The sequence below is a fragment of the Anolis sagrei genome, chromosome 4 (genome assembly GCF_037176765.1).
Source record: "Anolis sagrei isolate rAnoSag1 chromosome 4, rAnoSag1.mat, whole genome shotgun sequence".
Lineage (NCBI taxonomy): Eukaryota > Metazoa > Chordata > Lepidosauria > Squamata > Dactyloidae > Anolis > Anolis sagrei.
This window is the reverse complement of record NC_090024.1, coordinates 186,342,506-186,367,007: the sequence shown is the minus strand read 5'-3', so window position 1 is coordinate 186,367,007 and position 24,502 is coordinate 186,342,506. Positions and strand designations below refer to the sequence as shown.

General features: G+C 39.7%; 2 protein-coding genes across 3 annotated transcripts in view; both read right to left on the bottom strand.

The window, feature by feature from the left end:
- MAPK13 (mitogen-activated protein kinase 13) overlaps positions 1–9,132 on the bottom strand; it is a 30,863-nt gene extending 21,731 nt beyond the window's left edge. Inside the window, exons 1-2 of the mRNA XM_060773181.2 lie at positions 8,838–9,132; positions 279–408 (exon numbers count right to left, since the gene is read on the bottom strand). Of these exons, the coding sequence (XP_060629164.1) occupies positions 279–408; positions 8,838–8,956 (249 nt within the window). The 5' untranslated portion in view covers positions 8,957–9,132. The remainder of the gene's footprint in view (positions 1–278; positions 409–8,837) is intronic.
- An 11,602-nt stretch (positions 9,133–20,734) lies between these two features.
- MAPK14 (mitogen-activated protein kinase 14) overlaps positions 20,735–24,502 on the bottom strand; it is a 37,448-nt gene continuing 33,680 nt past the window's right edge. For both annotated transcript variants that reach the window (XM_060773183.2, XM_060773182.2), the window contains exons 11-12: positions 23,616–23,789; positions 20,735–22,794 (exon numbers count right to left, since the gene is read on the bottom strand). In XM_060773183.2, coding sequence (XP_060629166.1) covers positions 22,727–22,794; positions 23,616–23,789 — 242 coding nt within the window. In that variant the 3' untranslated portion in view covers positions 20,735–22,726. The remainder of the gene's footprint in view (positions 22,795–23,615; positions 23,790–24,502) is intronic.

The following is a 24,502-nucleotide window of genomic DNA, read 5'->3' as shown; positions in this document are numbered from 1 at the left end:
GGGAACAGTGCTCCATGCAGTCATGCTGGCCACATGATCTTGGAGGTGTCTATGGACAATGCCAGCTCTTCAGCTTAGAAATGATGTCACCACCCCCCAGATTTGGACACGACTAGACTTAATGTCAGAGGAAACCTTTACCTTTACCTCTCTATGTGTTTATATTCTGAATAAATCTTGCCAAGAGAACCCCCTCAAAGGCTCACCATAAGATAGGGTTCATCTGAAGGCACATAACAACAGCAACAACAGCAAATTGTAAGGAAGTCATTACTCACATTCTCATGTTGCATGTGCTTCAGCAGTGTGAGTTCTCGATAGGCTCGCTTAGCAAAGATCTCCGATTGAAATGGGCGGCAAAGCTTCTTGATAGCCACTTTCTCCCCTGTTTTCTTGTCTATTGATGAACTGTGAGAAGAGGAAGGGACATTCAAAAGCAAATTCAGCTGGGGCATGCTCTTGTGCAGTTGAATATCAGGTATCTCTACTGGGAAGTAAATCCATTGTTTGTTCTGATAAGTGGATGTTCAGAACTCTGGCATTCAATTGATCCTACTTTTGTGACTGGCATGAAAAGGTCTGATGGCTACTGTTTGATCTTTCAGCCAGGTTCAACAATTCCTTAGGTTTCTCTCAGGCTACTGCAGTGAACTATGATGTCACTTATATTCTTCCTGAAAGTATCTCTTTCCATCTTAAGAAACGACATCTGCTTCCTCCACTAAGGAGGACATCTTCATTTTCTTCTTTCGATCTCATCTAATCTCATAGGAAGATGTCTTTGTTCTTGCTGTTGTTCTTGTTGTTGTGTGCCTTCAAGTCATTGCTGACTAATGACAATGCTAAAACAAACCTATCATGATGTTTTCTTGGTGTCACATTTTCTCACACTCAGAGGAAAACAAAGGAAACTAGATTTGCTTTAGGGTCACCATAAGTTCAAAGTACACAACAACAACCACAACCATAATTTCTTATGATGCATATCCATGGGAAATCCATTTGTTAACATATTATGTGTAAGGACCCTAGGTTATAAATATAGGGTAATGTGTACAGTACTGATTTGTATGGAAATTTAATGGGACTTCATCCAGTTGAAGAATTGCAACAATGGGGCCGAAGCTGCAATCCATAATACAGAGCAGTGCAAAATACATTAGTCAAATCTTTCACAAATCATTCAACTACCAAGACAACCCTATCAGAGTATTTTCTTGGGAAGATATGTTCAGAGGGGATTGCTTTTGGGTTCCTCTGAGAGTAAGAGAGTTTGACACTCAAGGTCACTCAATGGGGTTCCAAGGCTGAGTGACTTTGGGCAAGTCATGCCCTCTCGGCCTCAGAGGAGGTCACTCATTCATCTTACAATTTGATGATACTAACTTCTATGTAATATCAATGCTTTTTCCAATTCCATATAGGATAAATAGGACCTTTTCTGCAGAAGATAGTAAACGGACATAGATCTGATATCCAATTAAAATTTGTATCTCAGACATTTCAGTCATTTGGGATATTCTGACTAAGATCATATTCTGGCACAGTTCAGCATAGATTACCAAAAGAGTTATGTTCTGCTTCACTACATCATTTATTGGGTCGCAATGTAGCACAAGCGGACTTTGGAAGTTGTTGTGCATGGCACAACAGGGCCTTCTCAGTGGTGGCCCCTTGGCTATGGCATGCCCTCCCTAGGGATATCTGATCGCCCCCCTCCCTTCTAACATTCCCGAGGAAAGTCAAGACTTGGCTTTGTGAGCAAGCATTTGCAAGTACAGTGTAACTGACATAGGAAAATGGAACGATTAGACGATGTGATTGGCCAATGTTTTCTGCAAGGAGATGCTAATGATATATGTTTGTTACTGACTTTGCTATGGTTTTATAATATTTTAATATTTTAATGGTATTTTATCATCTTGGTACCAACTGTGAACCACTCCGAGTCACCTGAGGGCTGAGAGGGACGGTATATAAATATAGTAAATAAATAAATGGCTTCTGTCATATTCTATGCTTGTAATTTTATCTGCACATTTCTCTTTGAATGTTAGTATATAACTGCAAGTGCATTGTGTAGTGATGCTGCATGAGAACTCCACGTCTAGATACAATAGTTGTGCACTGTCTACAAAAGGCATCCTCCATAGTAGAGCGGTTACAGTATTGGACTATGACTCTAGACTAGGGCTCAAATCCCCACCTTAAAGTGGCCCTGTGGAGCAGAAGTCTCAAAAAAAAGATTAGAGCAAGACAATGGTGAAAATTAGCAGTAAAATATATTACAAATATTACTTGCTTTGTTTTTTATTGCCCATTTTAACTTATTGACAGCTCTGTAAACCATTTAGGACTTTAAGGTCCCCTCAAGGCAGTATGCAAATATGATGATGATGATGACAATGATGATGATGATGATGATTACATCATCATTGTCATCATCAACAATGTATTTGTATAATACAATAAGAAGAATACGAAAATAACATCACATTCTTAAGCTATGTATACAAACAACTCTGAGATGAACAGTTCTACAAACCCACAGATGAGCAATTATATGCAGACTGATTTTTTTAAGTCTTCAATTATTTCTTTTAAACTTATGACAGAGCTGCAAGCAACTATGTGATGTGTGGAGTGAAATTCATACATTCACACCTATCATTGAAATGGAGTTCAGCATTAATGAATGCCTTTAAGCAAGCTGTAATAATGCATTCAATGTTTTCATGACTATGCAGTCCTAGGAATCTTCCTATGACCATCCTGTTGCTGCAAATATTACACTATGCATTGCTCAGAGCAAGTCAATACATGATTAATACTTCAAAAAGGATGTCACATGTCTCTTGCTCTCAGCATACAGAAATCATGACAGTATGAGTCAACCCTTAGTTATATTTCTCTTAGAAGCCAACACAACACAAAGTAAACCAATTTGTTTAATCTATCACTTATGTTCCAGCATTGACTGATTTGCTTCTGATGTTCCAAACTTTTCTGGTAGATATGTGTTTCAGTAGTAGGTGAACAACAAAAATATGGGGAGGAGCCATCATGTTTTAATTTATTGCAGTTGGATCTCAACTGGGGTGATACTTCAGATTGTCATGGAGCTAAGCCTCCAGTGATCTGCTCTTCCACACAGTTATAAAAGACACAAGATTTCTGTCCACAGCAATCCCCTCTATTCATGCATACAGGTTTCGTATTGGTAGATTAATTTGGAGCATTCTAGAGCTGATAATTTTTTCAGAGATAGCTCCATTGTGGGCACTCAAAAGATGTGGTCCCCCCTTCTTCCCAATTCAGAGCCAATTGTTTTATAGTAGTTGGATATCTAAAGTGGTGAGACATCTGACATGGTGCAGGTGAGATGTGATCTCTAGAAGAACAAGGTAGAGCTAAGCAACCTAACTCTGGACAGCTCCAAGATTTTGTGTTTCAAGGGACAAAGTTTAGCCAATGAAACCAGAGCTTTATGACCTCATCACACAGGCTTTATTGCCTGTTCTACGACAGTTTCACCTCACTTCAGACACGGAGCCCACCAGATCCCATCACATGACGTAGACCCACTTCCAGTGGGGCTCCACACTAGAAGTGAGGTGTAACTGTTGCAAGAGGCAACACCAGGAACATGGGAAGTTTCTCATGTTCCATTGAGAAGTTGCAATGGAAGCAAAATAATATACAGTAAGCCTTTGTATCAAAAGGACCAAGCCCAGACCCATCTATGCAAGAAAGGGGTTGTATGAAGAAATAAGGTGGGGGTGGGGAAGAAATAAGTGGTCCCAATGAAGTTGAAGCCAACGCCATAGAAAAACTGGTGGATAGCAGGGAACAAAAGAGATGAAACTGGTATCAATCTCCTGGAAGTTGACCATAAAATCATGTTGGAGGACTTACAAATGCCTAGTGAAGTGTTGTCTCTAGGTCTTCAGATATGACGTCGGGCAGAAGTTGACCACAGAGTTGCATGTACAGGCCCTAAGCATTCTTAGAGATAATGTGCTAATCTAATCCACAAATAATCAAATCTGCATACATAAATATTTATAAATGTGTGTGTGCAAATTAACTAAATTGGACCCTTCTCACAAACTGTGGTTAGTTATTGGTATCCTCTGAGATTTGGGTCCAGGGCCCCCTGGAGATACCAACATCTGTGGATGCACAATTCCCATTATATACAACAGCATAACAAAATAGTGTCCCTTATATAAAGTGGCAAAATCAAGGATTTTGGAATATGTGTGTGTGTGAATATATATATTTGAAGCAATGGATGGTTTAATCTGTGGGTGCAAAATTCATGGATACAAAGGGGCAATGTTATATTGTTATATACCTTGAGTTCAAGGTAGTTTACTCTCAAGCAAGTGGTCTAGAACTTTAACTTTAATGTTTTAGAAGTGGGGTCTGCTACTTTCACACCACAGTAAAAAATAGTAACTGGCCATCTCTTCTCCATTTCCTCCTTGTGATATAAGCAGTCAAGAGGCCTGGAGATCTCTGGAGAGATCACTCCTCATCAGCTTTGGCCACAATGCTTTTGTGATCTTGCTTGGATTCTCTTTAGCCAGCCACCTCTGAGTGTGAGCTCAGCTTCAGAGTGGCTGCAGACAGCAACAGAAGCATAGTTATAAGACTGTACCACTGAATAATCCTCAGTCTGGCATACAGCAGAACACGAATTGTTGCTCTCCCTTATATGGGCAGAAATCCTCCTAAATGGCTTTAGGAAATTGCTGTAGAAGATGTAAAATAGCTCCATCAGCAAGGTTCTGAATATTTTCAGAGTAATTTTTCTTTCTGTTCTAGAGGCATGGGCCAACACACTACATTCAGGTTGTGGAGCATAAATCGCTGCATGTGCAGTTATCCATTGATTGTGTTACACAACTCTGATACTGTATGTCAGCATTGTACAACCTATGGCACAACCCAACGTATAATGGCATCACTTTGCTAACATCTTAAATTGAATGCAGAAAATCTGTATTAAATAAAAATGTATGCATGCACGTGCACTTTATGCATATGTAAGATACCATCTTATGAAGGGAACATATGCATGAACAGGACACTAAAGGCATTCCAGCCATGAAATGTAAACATGCTGCTCCTGATGTCAAATATAAAATATAAATTTAAGTAATGACAGGTATTTTAGGTTTGGGTTTTTTCCCCCAGCAGAGGTGGTGGAAAAATAAATAAACACAGCAATATAGGGGGAAAGTAAAATTAATTCAGCATGCCACCTCTCCAAGTCACATGGATTGGCTATCTTTTGAATTGAACTCAAGAGTGAACCTATGGGATGGGGGAGATGAGACTTCCCTTTAAATGGGAAGTTAATGAAATTTCCTTTCAGTCCCAAAACAGGTACAAATGAGACATATGAAAAATTGAAACCTTTTTCCGAGCACTGCTTTTTGAAATACAATTAGATTATTAGTAAATACAAGTCTAATTAAGAACGATGAGATTTAAAAATTAGATATATGGGAAAAAATAGGGCTAAATTTACACATTAGTTATACAGTATTTCATTTATAGTATTTTAAACTTTTAATACATTGATTGGTATGTGAAACCACTTGTTTCTAAGGTTGTCACTTTAGGATTTTGCCAGACCTTAAAGCTTCCAGGCCAAAACCTATGATCCAGGAAAACTAAATTCATAGTATCCCGCCCCTCAAATCAGCAACAAATCAGTGAAACCTTGCAAATTATAGAAAATTGCTGCTGGAGATTTGCCCACAGTTCTTTCCTCTTGCCTGGATCACAGCCCATCAAAACTGAAGGATTTGTACCTTGTCCTCTGGATGGAGTTGGTACACGAAAAGTGGAGACTCAGATTGGGCCCTGATATATGTTGTTGTTGTTGTTGTTTATTCATTCAGTCACTTCCGACTCTTCATGACCTCATGGACCAGCACACGCCAGAGCTTCTTGTCAGCCATCACCACCCCCAGCTCCTTCAGAGTCAAGCCAGCCACTTCAAGGATACCATCCATCCATCTTGTCCTTGGTCAGCCCCCTCTTCCTTTTTCCTTCTATTTTCCCCAGCATCACTGCCTTCTCTAAGCTTTCCTGTCTTCTCATTATGTGGCCAAAATACTTCATCTTTGTCCTTCCCTCCAATGATCAGTCGGGCTTTATTTCCTGAAGTATGGACTGGTTGGATCTTCTCATGGTCCAAGGCACTCTCAGAATTTTTCTCCAGCACCACAGTTCAAAAGTGAGGTTACCTGATAAATGGCAATCCCACTTTCCTATCTGTATATATTACAATTATGTGAAACTGTTAAAAATGGATTTGTGTTTAAGATTGTGTTTGTATGTATAGTTGTCCCTCCACATTTGCAGGGTTAACTTTTGTCAATTTGATAATTTACACCAGGGGTCCTCAAACTAAGGCCCGAGGGCCCGATACGGCTCCCCAAGGTCATTTACCCGGCCCTCACTCAGGGTCAACCTAAGTCTGCAATGACTTGAAAGCACACAACAACAACAACAACAACAACAACAACAACAACAACAATCCTATCTCATCAGCCAAAAGCAGGCCCACGATTCCCATTAAAATACTAATAAGTTTATATTTGTTAAAATTGTTCTTCATTTTAATTATTGTATTGTTTTTAAGTGTTTTTTTGCACCTCGAATAAGATATGTGCAGTTTACATAGGAATTCATCCATATTTTTTTCAAATTATAATCCGGCCCTTCAACAGTTTGAGGGACTGTGACCTGGCCCTCTGTTTAAAAAGTTCGGGGACCCCTGATTTACACCTTTGAATAACATGATCTCTCGAGGAATCTCAAGTCTGTGTCTTCTACTGAACATCCTCTTGAAATTGAATCATACCGGAAGACCTAAAGATTGCTACAGAACACTTGAAAAAAAATCATTAAAAAAATAAAGCTTTTTTTTAGCCTGAGGGAACTTTTCTAGGAAATATTAGGTCCTCCAGCATGACTTTATAGTCAACTTCTGCTAGAGGTGGACCATAGAATTAGACAAGTGGATCTAAAGAATCCTAGACAGGTGTTCTCTCTAAGAACCTCTAGGTCCTCCATAGTAACCATATGGTCAACTTGCTGCAGAAACTGTCCATAGTGTCACATGAGAAGACCTTGAGATTTATAGAGATAACATTTTCATCAATGAATAATCAAATCCACAAAAATCAAACTTGCAAATGAAGAGAGCTGATTGTACAGTTTTATGCATTCAGGCCAGTGGAATGTCATAGGGCTATTTCACACATTAGTTAAAGATTTGCTGTGGCTTAGGAGTTGCATCCACATCTCTAAGTATGTACTTTTTTGGGGATATTTTATGATTTCAAAGCTTTCAGATATACGTATTATTATATTTTTCTTTTAAGTTTGTAAGTTTATGTGTCAAACATCTGTTGTATCAACTCTCACACAAGATATAATTGGAGTGGGTGAGTCTATCTTTATGATTCAAAGTTGCCAGCCTCATCCTGCTGGAGTTCCTTGGTAATGTGTGAAAACATCCTGAAATAATAAACATTCCAGTTTCTTGGAATCTTTCTTAAACTGAACCACTGGGAAAGCTGTTTCTCCTCACTGGAATATATGCTGTCTGCTTACATATCTGTCATCAGCAGAAAGCCATTCCAAGACTTTTTATGCCTGAGCCTGAGGGCAGATCTACACAGACCAGCTATCCCCAGCAGATCTGGTTGGTGTACATCAATTCGGCCCTTTACACAGCCACACCATCACCACCACCACCACCAGCTGCTGTGGGAGTGGGAGGGTGCCTCAACCACCCTGTGGCGGCAAACTCAGTCTTGTGCTGCTGGATGACCCTTCTTACCATCTCCTGATGTTCTCCCTGTCACAGCAATTAGCTGGGGTGACAAGAGAGGGAGGAAAGGAGGAATTGCTCCCTCCTGTCTCCCCTCCTTTCCCCAAATGCCCCATCATCATATTATGCCCAAAGACTTCCACCAGATGGAGAATGGAAGGGGATGGTAAGTGCTATCCCATGTCCCCAGGTAACCTGAGTCTGGGAAACATGATTTATATGGGTCAAAAGTCACGGATTATTCCAAATTCCAGGCCAGGATTCAGACCATCCTGCAACTTTTGTTAATGCAGGTCAAGGCTGAATTAAAGTGGCCCTGCCTGGCATTACCCTAAATCAGCCAAGAGTGTAGTTTGGCCACCACTGAGCTGATTCAGAAACACTTCACAGTTATGGGTCAAAATAGATGTGCCAAAATAGCAAAATGACACTCCTACATCGGTTCAAGATAAGAGACATACAAATGATTTCAGAACATGTGGTAGAAAATCTAACAATGCCCCTACCCCATTCTTGGCAACAAAAATATAAAAATAAAGTAAATAAATGTCAATTTGCTTTGCTATCATAATGCAGTAATTACTACCTGAAGCAGCCACCTTAGTCTGCATAATAATAGGGCCAGCCCTCCAATATCAACAATACCCAAAATGTTTTTCTCTTCTCTAGAAACAAACAACCCAGGCCCATGCTTCACTGTTTACAAATCTAGGCACTGAAACTTGACCTCATAAGAAGTGCGCCAAGAGAAATTGATTTCAGTCCTGGAAAGCTCAGTACAGCAGACGGGTTGATACTTAGACACTGCAGGCCAAAGCCAGGAGGAAATGAAATGTCTTTGTCAAAACACCAACCTTTTCCCTTAAAGGTAAGAGAGAAATCCCCAATAACTCTTCCCAAGAATTCAGGCTTGCAGTATCGTGTACCTGTCTTTATGTGCCACCCAATTTGGCAACCTGAGATACATGAAGTCACTCACCAGACCGATCCATAAGCTCCAGATCCCACAGAGACAATGGAAGTGTATCGCCTAGGAAGTTCCCAGACGATCTTGTTTACTTCCTGCTTGTAGAAGCCCCTTCTCCTGGAGAAGCTCATGTTCTGGTGTGTCTGGAGTTGACCTCTCCAGCACCCAGGGCTCCAGAAGGAATCAGGACTCAATCCACTCCCCCGCAACTCAGTTTTCCCTAGGAAAGTCAGTAGTTGTTGGTTTCCTCTCCAGCTGCCTTGTGTTCAGTGACACACATCCCTCCTCCCTCTGCCCACACATCACACCAGGAAGGAAGCATCAGGTTGCACATTATGAAGACACTCCTCCCCCCAGGTGCTTTCAAAGGACTCACCTTTCTGTGTAAGGCAGCCACTGGGAGCAGTTGTGAGCCCTGATTCATTTAACCATTCTCTTCCTACTTCCTTGGTTCCAGGTCTCAATAAGCTAGCTTTTAAAAAGAGAACGCAGCATAGATTGCATGTCTTCCTTTGAAAATTCTGAATGAAACTAAATGGACAGGGTTTGAAAAATCACATATTGTGTCTGTTTATTACGCATTGTCCTTCAGTAACTTAGTGGCAAGGAGGTTTGATAAAATGTATTATGAAGATTGATACCAACAACTTTGAGCACCTTAGTTGAAAAATTACCAGAAATGTTCCAAAACATCTTTGATTTTGAATTTTAGTTTTTGCATTTTATAAAATATCCTTAGAAATACTTGTCTGAGATGATAAAATATATCTTAAGCAGGAACAACTACACTATAGAATTAATGCAGTTTGACACCATTTTAACAGCAATAATTCATGCTATGGTATCATGGAACTTGTAGTTTTACAAGGTCGTTAGCCTTCTCTGCCAAAGAGTGCTGGTGCCTCACAAAACTACAAATTCCATGGTGGACTATGGTTTTTGGAAAACAATTTGGACATGAGATCTTGACTCGGCATTTTATATGTGGTTTTAAAACTGTTTTGATAGATTGTTATGAATTTTAATTGCATATATGTGTAGATTGTTTATATTTTTATAAGATGTGTTTTATTTTTTACCTGTGCAACATTGAATTTTTGCCAGATTTGTAAGCCGCCTTGAATCCCCTCTCAGGTTGAGAAAGGCAGGCTAGAAATGAAGTAAATACCTAGGTGATCCCTCGTTGTCCAAGTAAGATTATCCCCCAAGTGCAGTGGGTTGTCTTGGCAGTGGGTTCGTAGGCGACTGTAGACCCCTATTCTTGACCTGCATGTTCTCCTGCAGTGGGGGCATCGGTTTCCAGGTGGAAGTCGGTCCTGGTTGGGGTTGGCTTGATGCACCTTCCTCTTGGCACATTCCTCTTTCGCCCTCCATTCGTGCCTTTCCAAATTCTACAGCACTGCTGATCACAGCTGACCTCCAGCTAGAGTGCTCAAGGACCAGGGCTTTCCAGTTCTCGGTGTCTATGCCAGAGTTTTTAAGGTTGGCTTTGAGCCCATCTTGAAATCTCTTTTAATGTCCTCTAGCATTCCATTTTCCATTCTTGAGTTTGGAGTAGAGCAACTGCTTTGGGAGACGGTGATCGGGCATTCAGACAACGTGGCCAGTCCAGCGGAGTTGATGGCGGAGGACCATCACTTCAGTGCTGGTGGTCTTTGCTTCTTCCAGCATGCTGACATTTGTCCGCCTGTCTTCCCAAGAAATTTGCAGGATTTTTCAGAGGCAATGCTGATGGAAACGTTCCACAAGTTGCATGTGACATCTGTAGATAGTCCATGTTTTGCAGACATATAGCAGGGTTGGGAGGACTATAGCTTTATAAACAAGTACCTTGGTATCCCTATGGATATCCCAGTTCTCAAACACTATGTGCTTCATTTGGGAAAATGCTGCACTTAATGATTCCATAGCATTAAGCCACGGCAGTTAAAGTAGTGTCAAACTGCATTAATTGTACAGTGTAGACACACCCTTAGATTTGCATCTTGATTGTTGCAATCTTATTTTTTGTCTTTTCATATTATCTCTCCTTTATACTTCCTTCCTTTCAATATTATACTCTTTTTGACCCCTCATTATGATCATGTTACCTCCACTTTGGATATTTCTTCATTGATCACCCATGCCTTCTAGGATTCTAGCTTCTTGTTTTAATGCTCAAAGTCTCACGCAACCTAGATCCCAATATCTTTCAGACCTTATTTCTTTTTACCAGCCTCTTGATATCTATATTCTAGGGATTCTTGACTTCTCACACTTGACTTGGCTTCGTCCTTTCTCACTCTATCTCTTACTCTTGGGATTATTATTTTTTTTGTTGTGTCAGGAGCGACTTGAGAGAATTGGTGTGAGAGAATTGGCCGTCTGCAAGGACATTGCCCAGGGGACGCCTGGATGATTTGATGTTTTTATCATCCTTGTGGGAGGCTTCTCTCATGTCCCCGCATGAGGAGCTGGAGCTGATAGAGAGAGCTCATCCGCCTCTCCCCGGATTCGAACCTGCGACCTGTCGGTCTTCGGTCCTGCCGGCATAGGGGTTTAACCCACTGCGCCACCGGGGGCTCCTTGGGATTATCTCCCTGAACATATTTCTTTTGTTATTGTTAAACCTCCCTTGAATATGTTTTTGTTTTCAAAAGCTCTTGGAATTCTAGTTTGATATTATTTGGTAATCTTGTATATTTTGATTGCATTTATAGGCTAGCCTGCTTTGTATTATAATAGGGATTTTTTGGTGATTTGGATAATTTGTTTTCCAATTGCCTTGTAGTTGTATACTATATAATCCCTTCCCTCTTTGTATGTGTGTGTGTGTGTGCAAAATCCCTTGGAAAACAAACATTTCCAATAAAACTCCATGATAGGTTTGCTCTAGGGTCACCATTAGTCAGAAATTACTTGAAGTCATACAACAACAACAACAACAACAACAACAACAACAACAACAACAACAACAACCATCACTACCACCATGACTTCATGCATGGCACATTACTGTGTGCATTTGCATGCATTTTGCATATAACACAGAGTGTCAGCTTGGTGTAGTGATTTGAATCTTTGACTGACACGTGGAGATGAAGGTTCAATCACTTTGAGTATTTGATTAGTAGGACATTTAGATATAAGGTTCAAATCCTTTTGAGTGTTTAAGCAGGACACTTGAGGATGACATTTCAAATTCCTTTGAGTGTTTGACTAGGATATTTGAAGAGAAAGGGTCAAATCTCTATGCAGCCATGAAAGCCCACTTGGTGATTTTGGAAAAGTCGTGCTCTCAGCCTCAGATGATAAGGCAGTAACAACCTCCTTAAATATATCTGTAATAGGATTGTATTGAGAGTTGTGCTTGAAGGCATTTCCTAACAAACATAAATCTATATAAGACAAACAGGCTGGGATCTGTGTCAAGATGCACAACTTGGGAAGGGGCAACTTAGTCCCTAAAATTAATTAATTATACATTTATTTATTGTTTCTTGACACATCAGACTGGCCGAAGCAATGAAGAATTAACTACAAGATCTTCCAGAGCCATATATAGCTATGCTGTATCATCATCTCACATTTTACTTTTTAAGAGTATGACCTTCCAAATTCACCCAGTGGGGATTCAAACTATGGCCTCTAGTATCTTTGTCCAACACTCAAACCACTACACCATGGCGACTTTCTATTATTAATAACTGGGAACATTTATTTAATAACTAGCCATCCCCTGCCACGTGTTGCTGTGGCCCAGTCTGTGTATGTGTTTCGTGTGTGTATATATGTATGTGTGTATATTTGTGTATATGTGTATATATGTGTGTTTCTGTGTGTGTGTGTGTGTGCGCGCGCGTGTGTGTGTATATATATATATGTGTCTCTTCCACTGTGTTTTCAAGTGTTTTTATGAGTGATGGTCACTTATTGGCCTGATAGGTGTATTGTGTCCAAATTTGGTGTCAATTCACCCAGTGTTTTTGAGGTATGTTAATCCCACAAATGAACATTGCATTTTTATTTATATAGATTAACTTAACAGAACTTTTGTCTGGGTTTTGTAGTGTTAAGAAAGAGTTTTGGAGACCTATAGGCTACCTTAAGCAAGATTTTCCAGGATCAATGCTGACATTGCGTGGACCTCCATACATAAGCAAACAGGCTCAACATGTCATTTTTGTGCATTACATTAGCTTGAAATGCTCACAGTTGTATCAGAATGGTAACTGATGGGTTTAAACACCAAGGACCACATAAGAACAGATATTAAATTTCCTTTTAAAAGGCTATAGCAATGAGCTTCTGCTATTTTCCTCTGGTAATCCTCTTAGATGACTCTTGTAGTTCTGGATCGTGTCTTCTTTAACAAGTCAGGGAGTGTATAAATAAATACCAGGAGTACCAGGCAGGAGATAAGAACAAAAACAAATAATGAAAATACACCCAACTAGCAGGTGGGTTTTGAACTATAGTAACCTAGAGCTACAAATCAAACCCAGGCTGAAGATTTGAGTATAGTAATATGTACCAACTTATATCCCCATACCAATATGTACCAACTTATATCCCCATACCAAAAAAGTAAAATGCGAAAGACTGCTCAAACTTCCGTACAGTGGCCCTTATTTCTCATGCCAGTAAGGTAATGCTCAAGATCCTGCAAGGAAGACTCCAGCAATACATGGAGCGAGAGTTGCCAGATGTTCAAGCTGGGTTTAGAAAAGGCAGAGGAACCAGAGACCAGATTGCCAATATCCGCTGGATAATGGAGAAAGGCAGGGAGTTTCAGAAAAAACATCTACTTCTGCTTCATTGACTATTCTAAAGCCTTTGACTGTGTGGATCATAATAAATTGTGGCAAGTTCTTGGTGGGATGGGCATACAAAGCCACCTTGTCTCTCTCCTGAGGAATCTGTACAAGGACCAAGTAGCAACAGTCAGAACTGATCACGGAACAACAGACTGGTTCAAGATTGGGAAAGGCGTACGGCAAGGCTGCATACTCTCACCCAAACATATTAACTTGTATGCAGAACACATCATGCGATGTGTGGGGCTTGATGAATGCAAGGCTGGGGTGAAAATTGCTGGAAGAAACATTAACAACCTCAGATATGCAGATGACACCACTCTGATGGCCGAAAGCGAGGAGGAGCTGAGGAGCCTTCTAATCAAGGTGAAAGAAGAAAGTGCAAAAGCCGGGTTGCAGCTAAACATCAAAAAAACCAAGATTATGGCAACAAGAATGATTGACAACTGGAAAATAGAGGGAGAAAATGTGGAGGCCGTGACAGACTTTGTATTTCTAGGCGCAAAGATTACTGCAGATGCAGACTGTAGCCAGGAAATCAGAAGACGCTTACTTCTTGGGAGGAGAGCAATGTCCAGTCTCGATAAAATAGTAAAGAGTAGAGACATCAGGCTGGCAACAAAGATCCGCCTAGTCAAAGCCATGGTATTCCCTGTAGTAACCTACGGATGTGAGAGCTGGACCTTAGGGAAGGCTGAGCGAAGGAAGATCGATGCTTTTGAGCTGTGGTGTTGGAGGAAAGTTCTGAGAGTACCTTGGACTGCGAGAAGATCCAACCAGTCCATCCTCCAGGAAATAAAGCCCGAATGCTCATTGGAGGGAAGGATACTAGAGATAAAGTTGAAGTACTTTGGCCACATCATGAGGAGACAGGAAAGCCTAGAGAAGACAATTATGCTGGGGAAAGTGGAAGGCAAAAGGAAGAGGGGCCGACCAAGGGCAAGATGGATGGATGGCATCCTTCAAGTGACTGGACTGACCTTGAAGGAGCTGGGGGTGGTGACGGCCGACAGGGAGCTCTGGCGTGGGCTGGTCCATGAGGTCACGAAGAGTCGGAGGCGACTGAACGAATGAACAACAACAAATATGTACCCCCCCCAACTGATGATTATGGAATGTGAATGCTAATATGGAAGTACAAAGATATATGAGCTTTTAGTAATGATGTAATGTCATGTAGATACAAATAGTGATATCGTTTTGTCAATTTTCCTAAGAAAATTATGAACTGGGCAAAAAAATGCAGATAATGTTTGATGCCATAGCTGAGGAATAAATGAAGCCACAGGATGGCATAACAGTTTTTGACTGGGACAAAACCATGATCCAAATTATGAAGGGAACTGGGTTGTTGTAGGTTTTTTCGGGCTGTATGGCCGTGGTCTAGAGGCATTCTCTCCTGATGTTTTGCCTACATCTATGGCAAGCATCCTCAGAGGTAGTCACTACCTCTGAGGATGCTTGCCATAGATGCAGGCGAAACGTCAGGAGAGAATGCCTCTAGAACATGGCCATACAGCCTGAAAAAACCTACGACAACCCAGTGATTCTGGCCATGAAAGCCTTCAACAATACATATTAAGGGAACTAGTTGGGACTTTATGATGCAGGTAGAATACAAACAGTTCAAGTACAGACCATTTAAAGGAACATTGAGCTTAATTTGCACTGCAGGCAATATATATATATATGTGTGTATATATATATGTGTGTGTGTGTGTGTGTGTGTGTGTGTGTAATTGTTATTTACATCAGGTGGTCTTTTATCTGCAGAAACATTACAAATCCAAGAGACCAGAAGTCCAAGAGACCAGTAATCAATTACCCTTCCCACGTCTCATAAATTCAAGGCTATGGCTTCTGTACTGACTCAATCTATCAATAGTGTGGTCTTTAGTAAGTTTGATCTGCCTTCCACTTTACCAAGCATTACACTAGCTAAAGAAGTCTAAGTATTTTCTTGTTCTGCTGGCACTTACCCTGCTGCTAGCAGGGTAACAAACATAACTAACCCAAGCAACACTTGGCCATTATTATATTATAATGCATTGTGTGAGGAGTGTTGCAAAACAATTAATGTATTGGCTTGCAAAGCCATTAGGAGAATTTGTGCAAGAGTATTGGAATGCAACAAAGAAAGACCTGTGCAACACTAGGGTACCATTTTATGAAACAATATGTACAAGGATCTGTGGAGCACCTTGTGAAACTATTGGTGAAAGAGCAAGTTCAGCAGAATTGAAGTATGGAGTTGATGCCTGAACAAAGCTAAAGAATGGGTTTTGCAGGTTTGGGATGTCACTGTTGGAAACCATCGTTTCTTTAATTGTGAAGCAGCACAATTGCTTTCATGACCTCCCTGTGTAGGCTTCCAATTGCTGTGGAAAATAGGATACTAGAGATCCATGGCTCATGGAAGGAGCATGTGCCTTTTGCACATTGAAGTCAACTGTTCACTCACTATCAACTGGATGTTTTGGAGTTCTATATTGCCACTGCCTGCTTGTGTTGACAGCCTTGGCTAGACAAATTGAGACTCTTTAATAGCATAAACGGTTTTCCTACCTTGCTTTGATACAGCGGTGCCCTTGTGTTCTTAAAGATATTTTGCCTATTGAGTAACACCCAGCTTTCAAGATACGGAATTTAAGTTTAGGTAGAATAAGAAAGGGTTGGCATATTGAAAATAAAGAACAATGTTAGCAATGCCAATTATTTTTAATTGGCAATTATAGTACAAACAATTGTAGATAGTTAATAAATAGATGCATCTCAAATTCAACAGATTGTTGCAAGCTATAGTGCACGTACTCGTTATGCTTACTGTTGTTCCACTGCCTTGACTATAGTCCACTCAGTGATTTGTGTACTACAGCTCCTTTCTTAGTTGTAGAATTTCTTTCAGGCGCTCACACATAATATAAGGACTGGAGAGAGAATTCTGAATGATGGGCAAATAGTAACCAGTTGGTTTCCTTGTTGCCCTGCAGCTTGTCTTCCATTCCTGGATAATTGGCCTGTGTTACCATAGGTCATTCCCATTCCCTTGATCATATCATCACATGCTGATTGCAAGACTTTGTAATTAGGTTGGTAAATTAATGCATTCTCTCATTATGAGAGGTCAGAGGTTTGGTCACAGTGAAAAACGTGTGTCTGGAGCTAATAGGTTCCAGCAGTGAATTAATATGAATACATTTGTCATGCTCAGACTTTTTACGTCATCCATCTACCCATGAGAACATCTGGTATTTTGAAAAGGCACACTTTGCATTAAAATTAGCATGTATGGGTCATATATTTTAAAAAATGCTTAGAATGTACTATTACTGTACATGTGCATAGGTTATGAGTCTGTAACCAGAGGTATTTCCTTTCTACCTTCAATTTTTGGATTCTGTGCCTTAGGGGAACGAGCCAGCCAATAGAAAGTTAGAGAGCTAGTTGGAAATTGTCTAAAGATGGAATTTGCTGTTCAGCAGCTAGAGAATCTACACACTCATCCTTTTAAAAGGAAAAAGAAACACCATAATCACATATATCATCACATTTATGTTTGGATTCTATGCTGCCATAGATAGTGTGTACCTGGAATGCATTAAACATAAGCCAACAATGTGATGCGGCGGCAAAAAAAAAAAACCCCAATGGGATTTTGCCCTGCATAAATAGGAGTAGTGTCTAGATCCAGGGAAGTCATGCTACCGCTCTATTCTGCCTGGTCAGACCACACCTGTAATACTGTGTCCAATTCTGGGAGATGTTGATAGGCTGGAATGTGTCCAGAGAAGGGCGACTAAAATGATGAAGGATCTGGAGAACAAGCCCTATGAGAAGTGGCTTAAAGAGCTGGGCATGTTTAGCCTGAAGAAGAGAAGGCTGAGAGGAGACATGATGAGGGCCATGTATAAATATGCGAGGGGAAGTCATAGGGAGGAGAGAGCAGGCTTGTTTTCTGCTGCCCTGGAGACTAGGACGCAGAACAATGTTTTTGAACTACAGGAAAGGAGATTCCACCTGAACATTAGGAAGAACTTCCTGTGAGAGGTGTTCAGTAGTGGAACTCTTTGCTGGAGGCTCCTTCTTTGAGGCTTTTAAGCAGAGGCTGGATGGCCATCTGTCAGGGGTGCTTTGAATGCGATTTTCCTGCTTCTTTGGCAGAGGGTTGGACTGGATGGCTCACAAGGTCTCTTCCAACTCTATGATTCTATTGGGTATATCCAGTAGCCACAATACACACTGTTTCAAATCAGTCAAAGCAATTCAATGCAGAAGCAAAAATATTATTCAATAAATGCCTTTTAAGCAAGAAAAGGTGAGATATAAATAATAAATCTGCAAAACAGGTTACAGACCATCTGAGGTTAGGCTGGATTTTAAAAATCATCGAAGTTATATCAGTTTGTAGCACCCTGATTTCACCCTTTTGCCAATACTATTTGACGTATGTTTTATATGGCACATTTTTATAAAAGGTTAATCTTGCCTCGTTTCGCGTCTTTATTGACAAGGAATATAACTAAGGGATTTTATATTTCAAAAACATCACAAGGTTATCAGCATAAGATAAACTTTCCTGTATAGATCTTATGTATATTCAAGGTTTGGGCGTCTATAGTCAAAAGTTCTCAATGTGAGTCTTATCATGACTTTTAGCAACCAAATCTTGCTTCCTTACCACCAAAATATCTTGTGAGGCTCCACACATAAGTAACTCACCAAGAAATTAATATACAATTCAAACACTATTCTTTGTATATATTGACTTTTGGTCAACTTTTCCAAAGTCATTAAGGAAGAAAGAGAATCCAGTTAACAAGGTGATGACAATAACCTTGTTAACTGAATGTTAACTGGTCTTAATTTGAAGATTTCGTTGCAGTTCTCAGCACATTGGTTAACCATGCCCAGGACATGTAGTTCTCAGCTACTGTCAATAGGTTTTCAAAACTCACTTTTGGTACCAATTTCGACCAAATTCATCTCAAATAACTTCTTGTACTCACCCCAAGTAGCATTATCATACTTATAATCGTGTGATTTTTTTAAAAAAAAGTAGGCTGAAAACCGATGTTTATTTTTAAAACTGTCCACAATGCATTATGAAACAAGGACCATACATAATGCAGTAGTGTTCTGGAAGTTAAACAGTAGGGCTGGGCGGTTTCGTTTCGTTAATTCGTAATTCGTTAAAAATTCGTTATTTTTTTGTTAACGAAGCGATAACGAACCATTCTGGAGCAGCTTAAAAATGAAACGAATTTTTCAATTCGTTTCGTAAATGCTTCGCATTTCGTTATGTATTCGTTTCGTTATTGGTTTGAGGTCGTTTCGTTATTATTTCCGCATGTCTGGGGCAAGTTTTATAGTTGTTTTTTGTTTAATTAGTGAAAAAAAATTATAATATCACACCAACAGTCAACAACAGAGGGAGAGGGAAGCTTCAGAAGTTCCCCCTGTCCCATTTGGAGCTTTTTTAGCGTATTGCGCGGTCGCGTCCGCCATTAACGAATCGATTCGTTATTGTTTCGTTATTGTTTCATTATTGTTTCATTATTGTTTTGTAATTTTTTTACCATTTACGAAATTTCATAAATATCAAACTTTTTTTTAAAAAAAATCGGAATTCTTTTAAATATCGAAATGCAAAAAAACCCAAAAAACGAATCGATTTTAGAAACAAATTTTTCCGTTGTTAGCCAGGCCTATTAAACAGGTATAATTTGATTAGTATCTTGATTGCAAACCAACAGTAAACTGTATAAATGTGGCTTTGTTTTCCATAGTGGAAGGTAGGCCTAATTAATACAATTACATTAATACAAATACAGCAGGCCTAATTAATTAATACAAATACAGCAGGCCTAATTAATACAATTAAAATAAGCTTGATAAAATATCTTATAATTTTTATTATTCTGTTGCTATAAAATGCTGCCCTGAACAGATAGACGAGTCTCTCATGTAATATGCAAGCAATCTAATGTATTACAATCTCAATATGAAACTGGTGGGAAGAAATGAAATACTTTAGCTTTTTCCTACTGCTTCATTTATACAAGGCAGACCCCTTCTCAAAACAATAGGAAAAAAACCTGGGATGTCTTTGGAATTCCTGGCATTTTTCCATTTCCAGCTGCAGATGCTAATCCTTCTTCCCATCTTTTCTATCCAGGGCCTCCCACAAAGTACACTCTACTGTCCTGGTCCAACTTGGAAGACAGTATTGCAACATGTTTGCATGCAATCATATTGCATAGAAAGCTCAGTCAAATAATGCAAGAATGTCTTATTCAGTGGTTCTCTATCCTTGGTCCTTCAGATGTTTTGGACCAACTCCCAGAAATCCCAGCCAGCTTATCAGCAGTTAGGAATTGCTGAAATCCAAAACACCTGGAGGACCAAAGGTTGAGAAACTCTGCCTTATACTATGCACATCTTTCCCACAGAGACTGGTATATCCCTGTTTGTTTGTTTAGCAATGATGAAATAGTCAAGTCAAATACTAAACACTTTTCTCAACAAATTAAATGCACGCACAGAAAACACATAACAATTGAGCTTGAGTACCCAATTTCATTTCTGTAAACCTAAAAAATGGCTTAAATAAGCAATTGCTAATAGTAGAAAAATGCAGGAGTGGTTTGCATTACATATGTGTGAGCACAAACAGTACATGCTCAATGTCTTGTAGCAGTGGAGAGCATACACTAATATCAATTCCTTAAGATTTCATTATGAAAGCCATTTTCATAGTTCTATTAATGTAGATTGATAAAAAAATACTTCTCTAAAAACCTGGCTGGGTGATTACTAACAATATTCTGGGCATGTATCTAGTAAGAAACAGTTTTTATTATCAATTTTAGGACATATTTGTTTGCACTTTTATTTGACAGTAATTCAGTGCAGAGGAGAGAAGTGAAAGGAGTATTGAAAGTGGCAAAACAAGTCACCACCCAATACACACAGTGACCAGGCCAATCATGATTATGTTTGTTTGTTCAGTGCATGAATTGCTATGAATTAATTTGTCCTACATCATCCTTGCCTCATCAAAATGAAAGAATTGACTTCATTGTAAAGAGAAATCAATTTATAAACAACAGTCCATGAAGTCTGAAAAATAGGTTTATTTTAAAACCAGTGGCATTGTGGGATTTCCTATATGGCATAACCAGTTAGAGCAAAGTTACTAGATACATAAAAAATATGCAGAACGTTTCTTTACAGTGTGTACTTTCTGTCCAGAGTTCAGGCAGTAGAACAGCATCACACTAGCGACAAGGATTGCACTCCACAGGGGCTCCCATACAGTCTCTTCTTTGAGATAATCCCACTCATAAATATATCTCAAATTCTTTTTGTTGTACATCTGCATGAAAGTCACATGGCAGCTTACACATATAATGACAGAGAAAAATAATCATGTATGTTTTACAGAGTATATCTACATTTCCATCTGAATACTCAAGACTGTACGTCCAGTAGAAGAGCTGATTTTGTTTGGTCTTAAGAAGGCCTCCAAGCAAAACGCATGAAGGAATGCTGCTCTCTGGACCCCAAGCCCAAGTTTCTTTACAACGGGACGGACCTGAAGGGAGATCACTAGAAAGGAAGGATCTGATGGCTTTATTCTTCACATGCCTTTTTCACTTTCACGGCTTCTCTGTACAAAAGGGATAAATACACAAAAATCCCACATCCATTTGAACAACAAAAATACTGCAAAGCTTTACACTCTTTCAGAGACAGGCATACAGTCCATGCATGATACCTGCATTTATATAAATTTCAGAAAATATTTTAAAAATAGGATCTTGGATACCTAAAATACCTGATGAACACAAAATACTTGAACCGGTGCCCCCGAAGCCCACAAAATTCATAAGTAGGGAAATTTCAAGGTTACTTGATTTCTATCATCTAGGAATACAATGGTGTGAATCTTGTGCTGGGTTAATGCAAGCTGATAAAACAATTTCTTTTTTAAAGCCCCCTAAGGAAGCTCACAGAAAGGTGCATGTTCATCAGCACCCTTTCATCAAAAAGTGCCCACAATGTCAACATTAAGTGTAATAAAAACATATGGATGCTGTGATTCCTCATGACACTATGATATTGAACGCAGCAATTATTAAGCTGATTTACCTCCCCAGGGCCTCTTCCAAGGAAATACAAGCAAGCCTTACAATGAACACATATCACAATATACACAAACCTACATGCCACATTAAGAAGATACAAAAATATAACAGGCAGCTTGATGGAACCTGCTGCTGAAAGATCTCAGGGCTGGGCAGCACAGAAAGGCAAATGACAAAATCCAATTAATATGGGAATACATCATATCACTGAAAGAGATGCATTTTGGCCATAGCCACCAGTTAGTAATACATGAATCCTGTGACTCAGACCCTGGGAAGCAGCAAGCTTAGAGGTCCACTATACAGAGGACTAACACAGACTCTATTTTCCCTTAGTAATTTAAGGCACAAACTTCTTTTTTTACACTGTTTCAGACAAGAAGTTCCCAAGAGACAGCCCTTCATGGCATCATCCTTCCTGCTATACAAATACTGGGAAGAAAAGCAGCTGGCATGGCATGGAATGGAAAGACATCCCTTACCCTCTCTTCTCTCATTCTAAAAAGCAGAGGGCACAGTTCAAGTAATAGTTCAGCTTGCATTATCCAAGTCTCATCTGGGTAGAAGAGCCATTTAATGGCAAGAAATTACTACTGAGAATTTGAAATCTCAGCTTCCCTGCATAATGTCTGCCTTGACCCGGAGCAGTGAAAGCTGGTTGCCAACAGTAAAGGCTAAAAAGCAATCAAACAGGTTTTCAGAAGCATGTCCCAAACTGTATACAAAAATACAAGAGAACATGCAAATTATTTATACAGTTACTGCATAAATACTTTTCTCCAAATCTTCGTTCTCATCCCCTTCAACTCCTCCATTCAACATACACAAAAACACACAACCCCCCTCCCCCTCCACCAAGGAGAATCTTCACGGCAAGAGGCACTTGTATGATATGTGGAGAATCCTCATGGGAAAGGCCTTCTCCTCACAGTGATATGGAACAAAGACAAACAGATTCTCAGGACTCCATTTCCTCTTGGTCAAGCGGTGGTGGCACAAAGCTAACTACTTCATCATAGGTCAGGCCTAGAGGAAAAAGAGAGATACACACTTTAGCTAACAATTATCAGCCCACCTCCCACTCTGAGATGTATTCACTCAAATTTATTTCAGTTGTTAGAATCAACTATACCTCTCAAATAAGTGCTAAGTGATTTCATGGGCTGGCACTGGGCTATTATATTGACTATGTTTTTGTGAGCATCAATCCATGTTAGCACTCACTTGAAGCAACAGCCAGCCTCACTCCGATTTGATTGGGAACTCACTTAGGCAAACAAATTAATTGCTCAATAACATTATGCTGCCCATATAAATTCTTAAGAAAATCATATTTATCAGATAGAAAGCCATGCTTCCATTAATAAAATAATAATAATAATAATAATAATAATAATAACAACTTTATTTTTGTACCCCACCTCCATCTCCCCGAAGAGACTTGGGCAGCTTACATGGGGCAAAACCCAATCAAGAAAGTTAAAATGTAGCACATTAAAATACATAACTACAGTGTAAAACGACAACATTGTAAACAATATAAAACAGGCCACCTCCCACTTTTTCTCAAGGCACAGAATTTCCAGACGAGGGAAACCATTGTAAATTGTGAATCTTTTACTCTTTCTTAAAAGTGCAGCACCAGTAAAACTCACTAGGCTATAGACTCATTATTTTCATAATATTCAACTGCAAAAGTACTATTTCCCTCCACAAACAAGAATTATAGTGTTGAAAGGATAGTACTATTGGATTATTGTTCTTACATCATGATATATAAATATACCATCAATAAGTGGCATTTGCCAAGACTTGGTTCGCCAGCACCGTCTTCCCAAGCTACTTACTTTTCCATTCCTCTATATCCAGTTCTCTGCTTTCAAAAGACTGATCGTAGGGATCTGCCACTGGTTCATCTTCTGGGTCATGATACTGAGCAAAATAAGTATGAGCCAAAGCTTCAGCAGCAGTAATTCGTTTGTCTGTGTCCAGCACAAGCATCTTCTCCAACAGGTCCACAGCTTCAGGAACAGCATGACAAAAAGAAGAGGAAGAAGAAGAGGAGGAGGAGGCGAGGGGAGCAGAGTGGTGGTGTTTAAATATTAAAAGTTATTTTAAAAATTCAGCTGGATCATAATTCATAGTTTGTAATGTGACAATGTAATGTGACAGTAGTCCAGCTTTCAAGGTTTACTTGGGAAGTTTATTTATTTATTTATTTAAAACATTTATATTCTGCCCTTCTAACCCTGAAGGGGACTCAGGGCGGAGCACTCCATATACACAGCAAACATTCAATGCCGAGACACAAATTCACATACAATATATAAACATTAAACAACATTTATCAAAATATTAAAATACACAATCGAAAACCATCCTAGACATCCGCATCAAATCTAATTGGCTTGGTCATCTTTCCTATTGCTGCTTTATTGCCCTGTCCCGAAAGCTTGGTCCCACAGCCAAGTTTTTACCATCCTTCTAAAGGACAGGAGGGAGGGGGCCGACCTGATCTCACCAGGAAGGGAGTTCAATAGCCGGGGAGCAATCACCGAAAAGGCCCTGTCTCTTGTCCCCACCAATTGTGCCTGTGACAATGGCGGGACGGAAAGCAGGGCCTCCCCAGAGGATCTTAATCTCCATGATGGTTCATAGGAGGAGATGCGTTCAGACCAGTAATTTGGGCCGGAGCCATTTAATGTAATAATGTTGCACTAAGATATATGCTCTG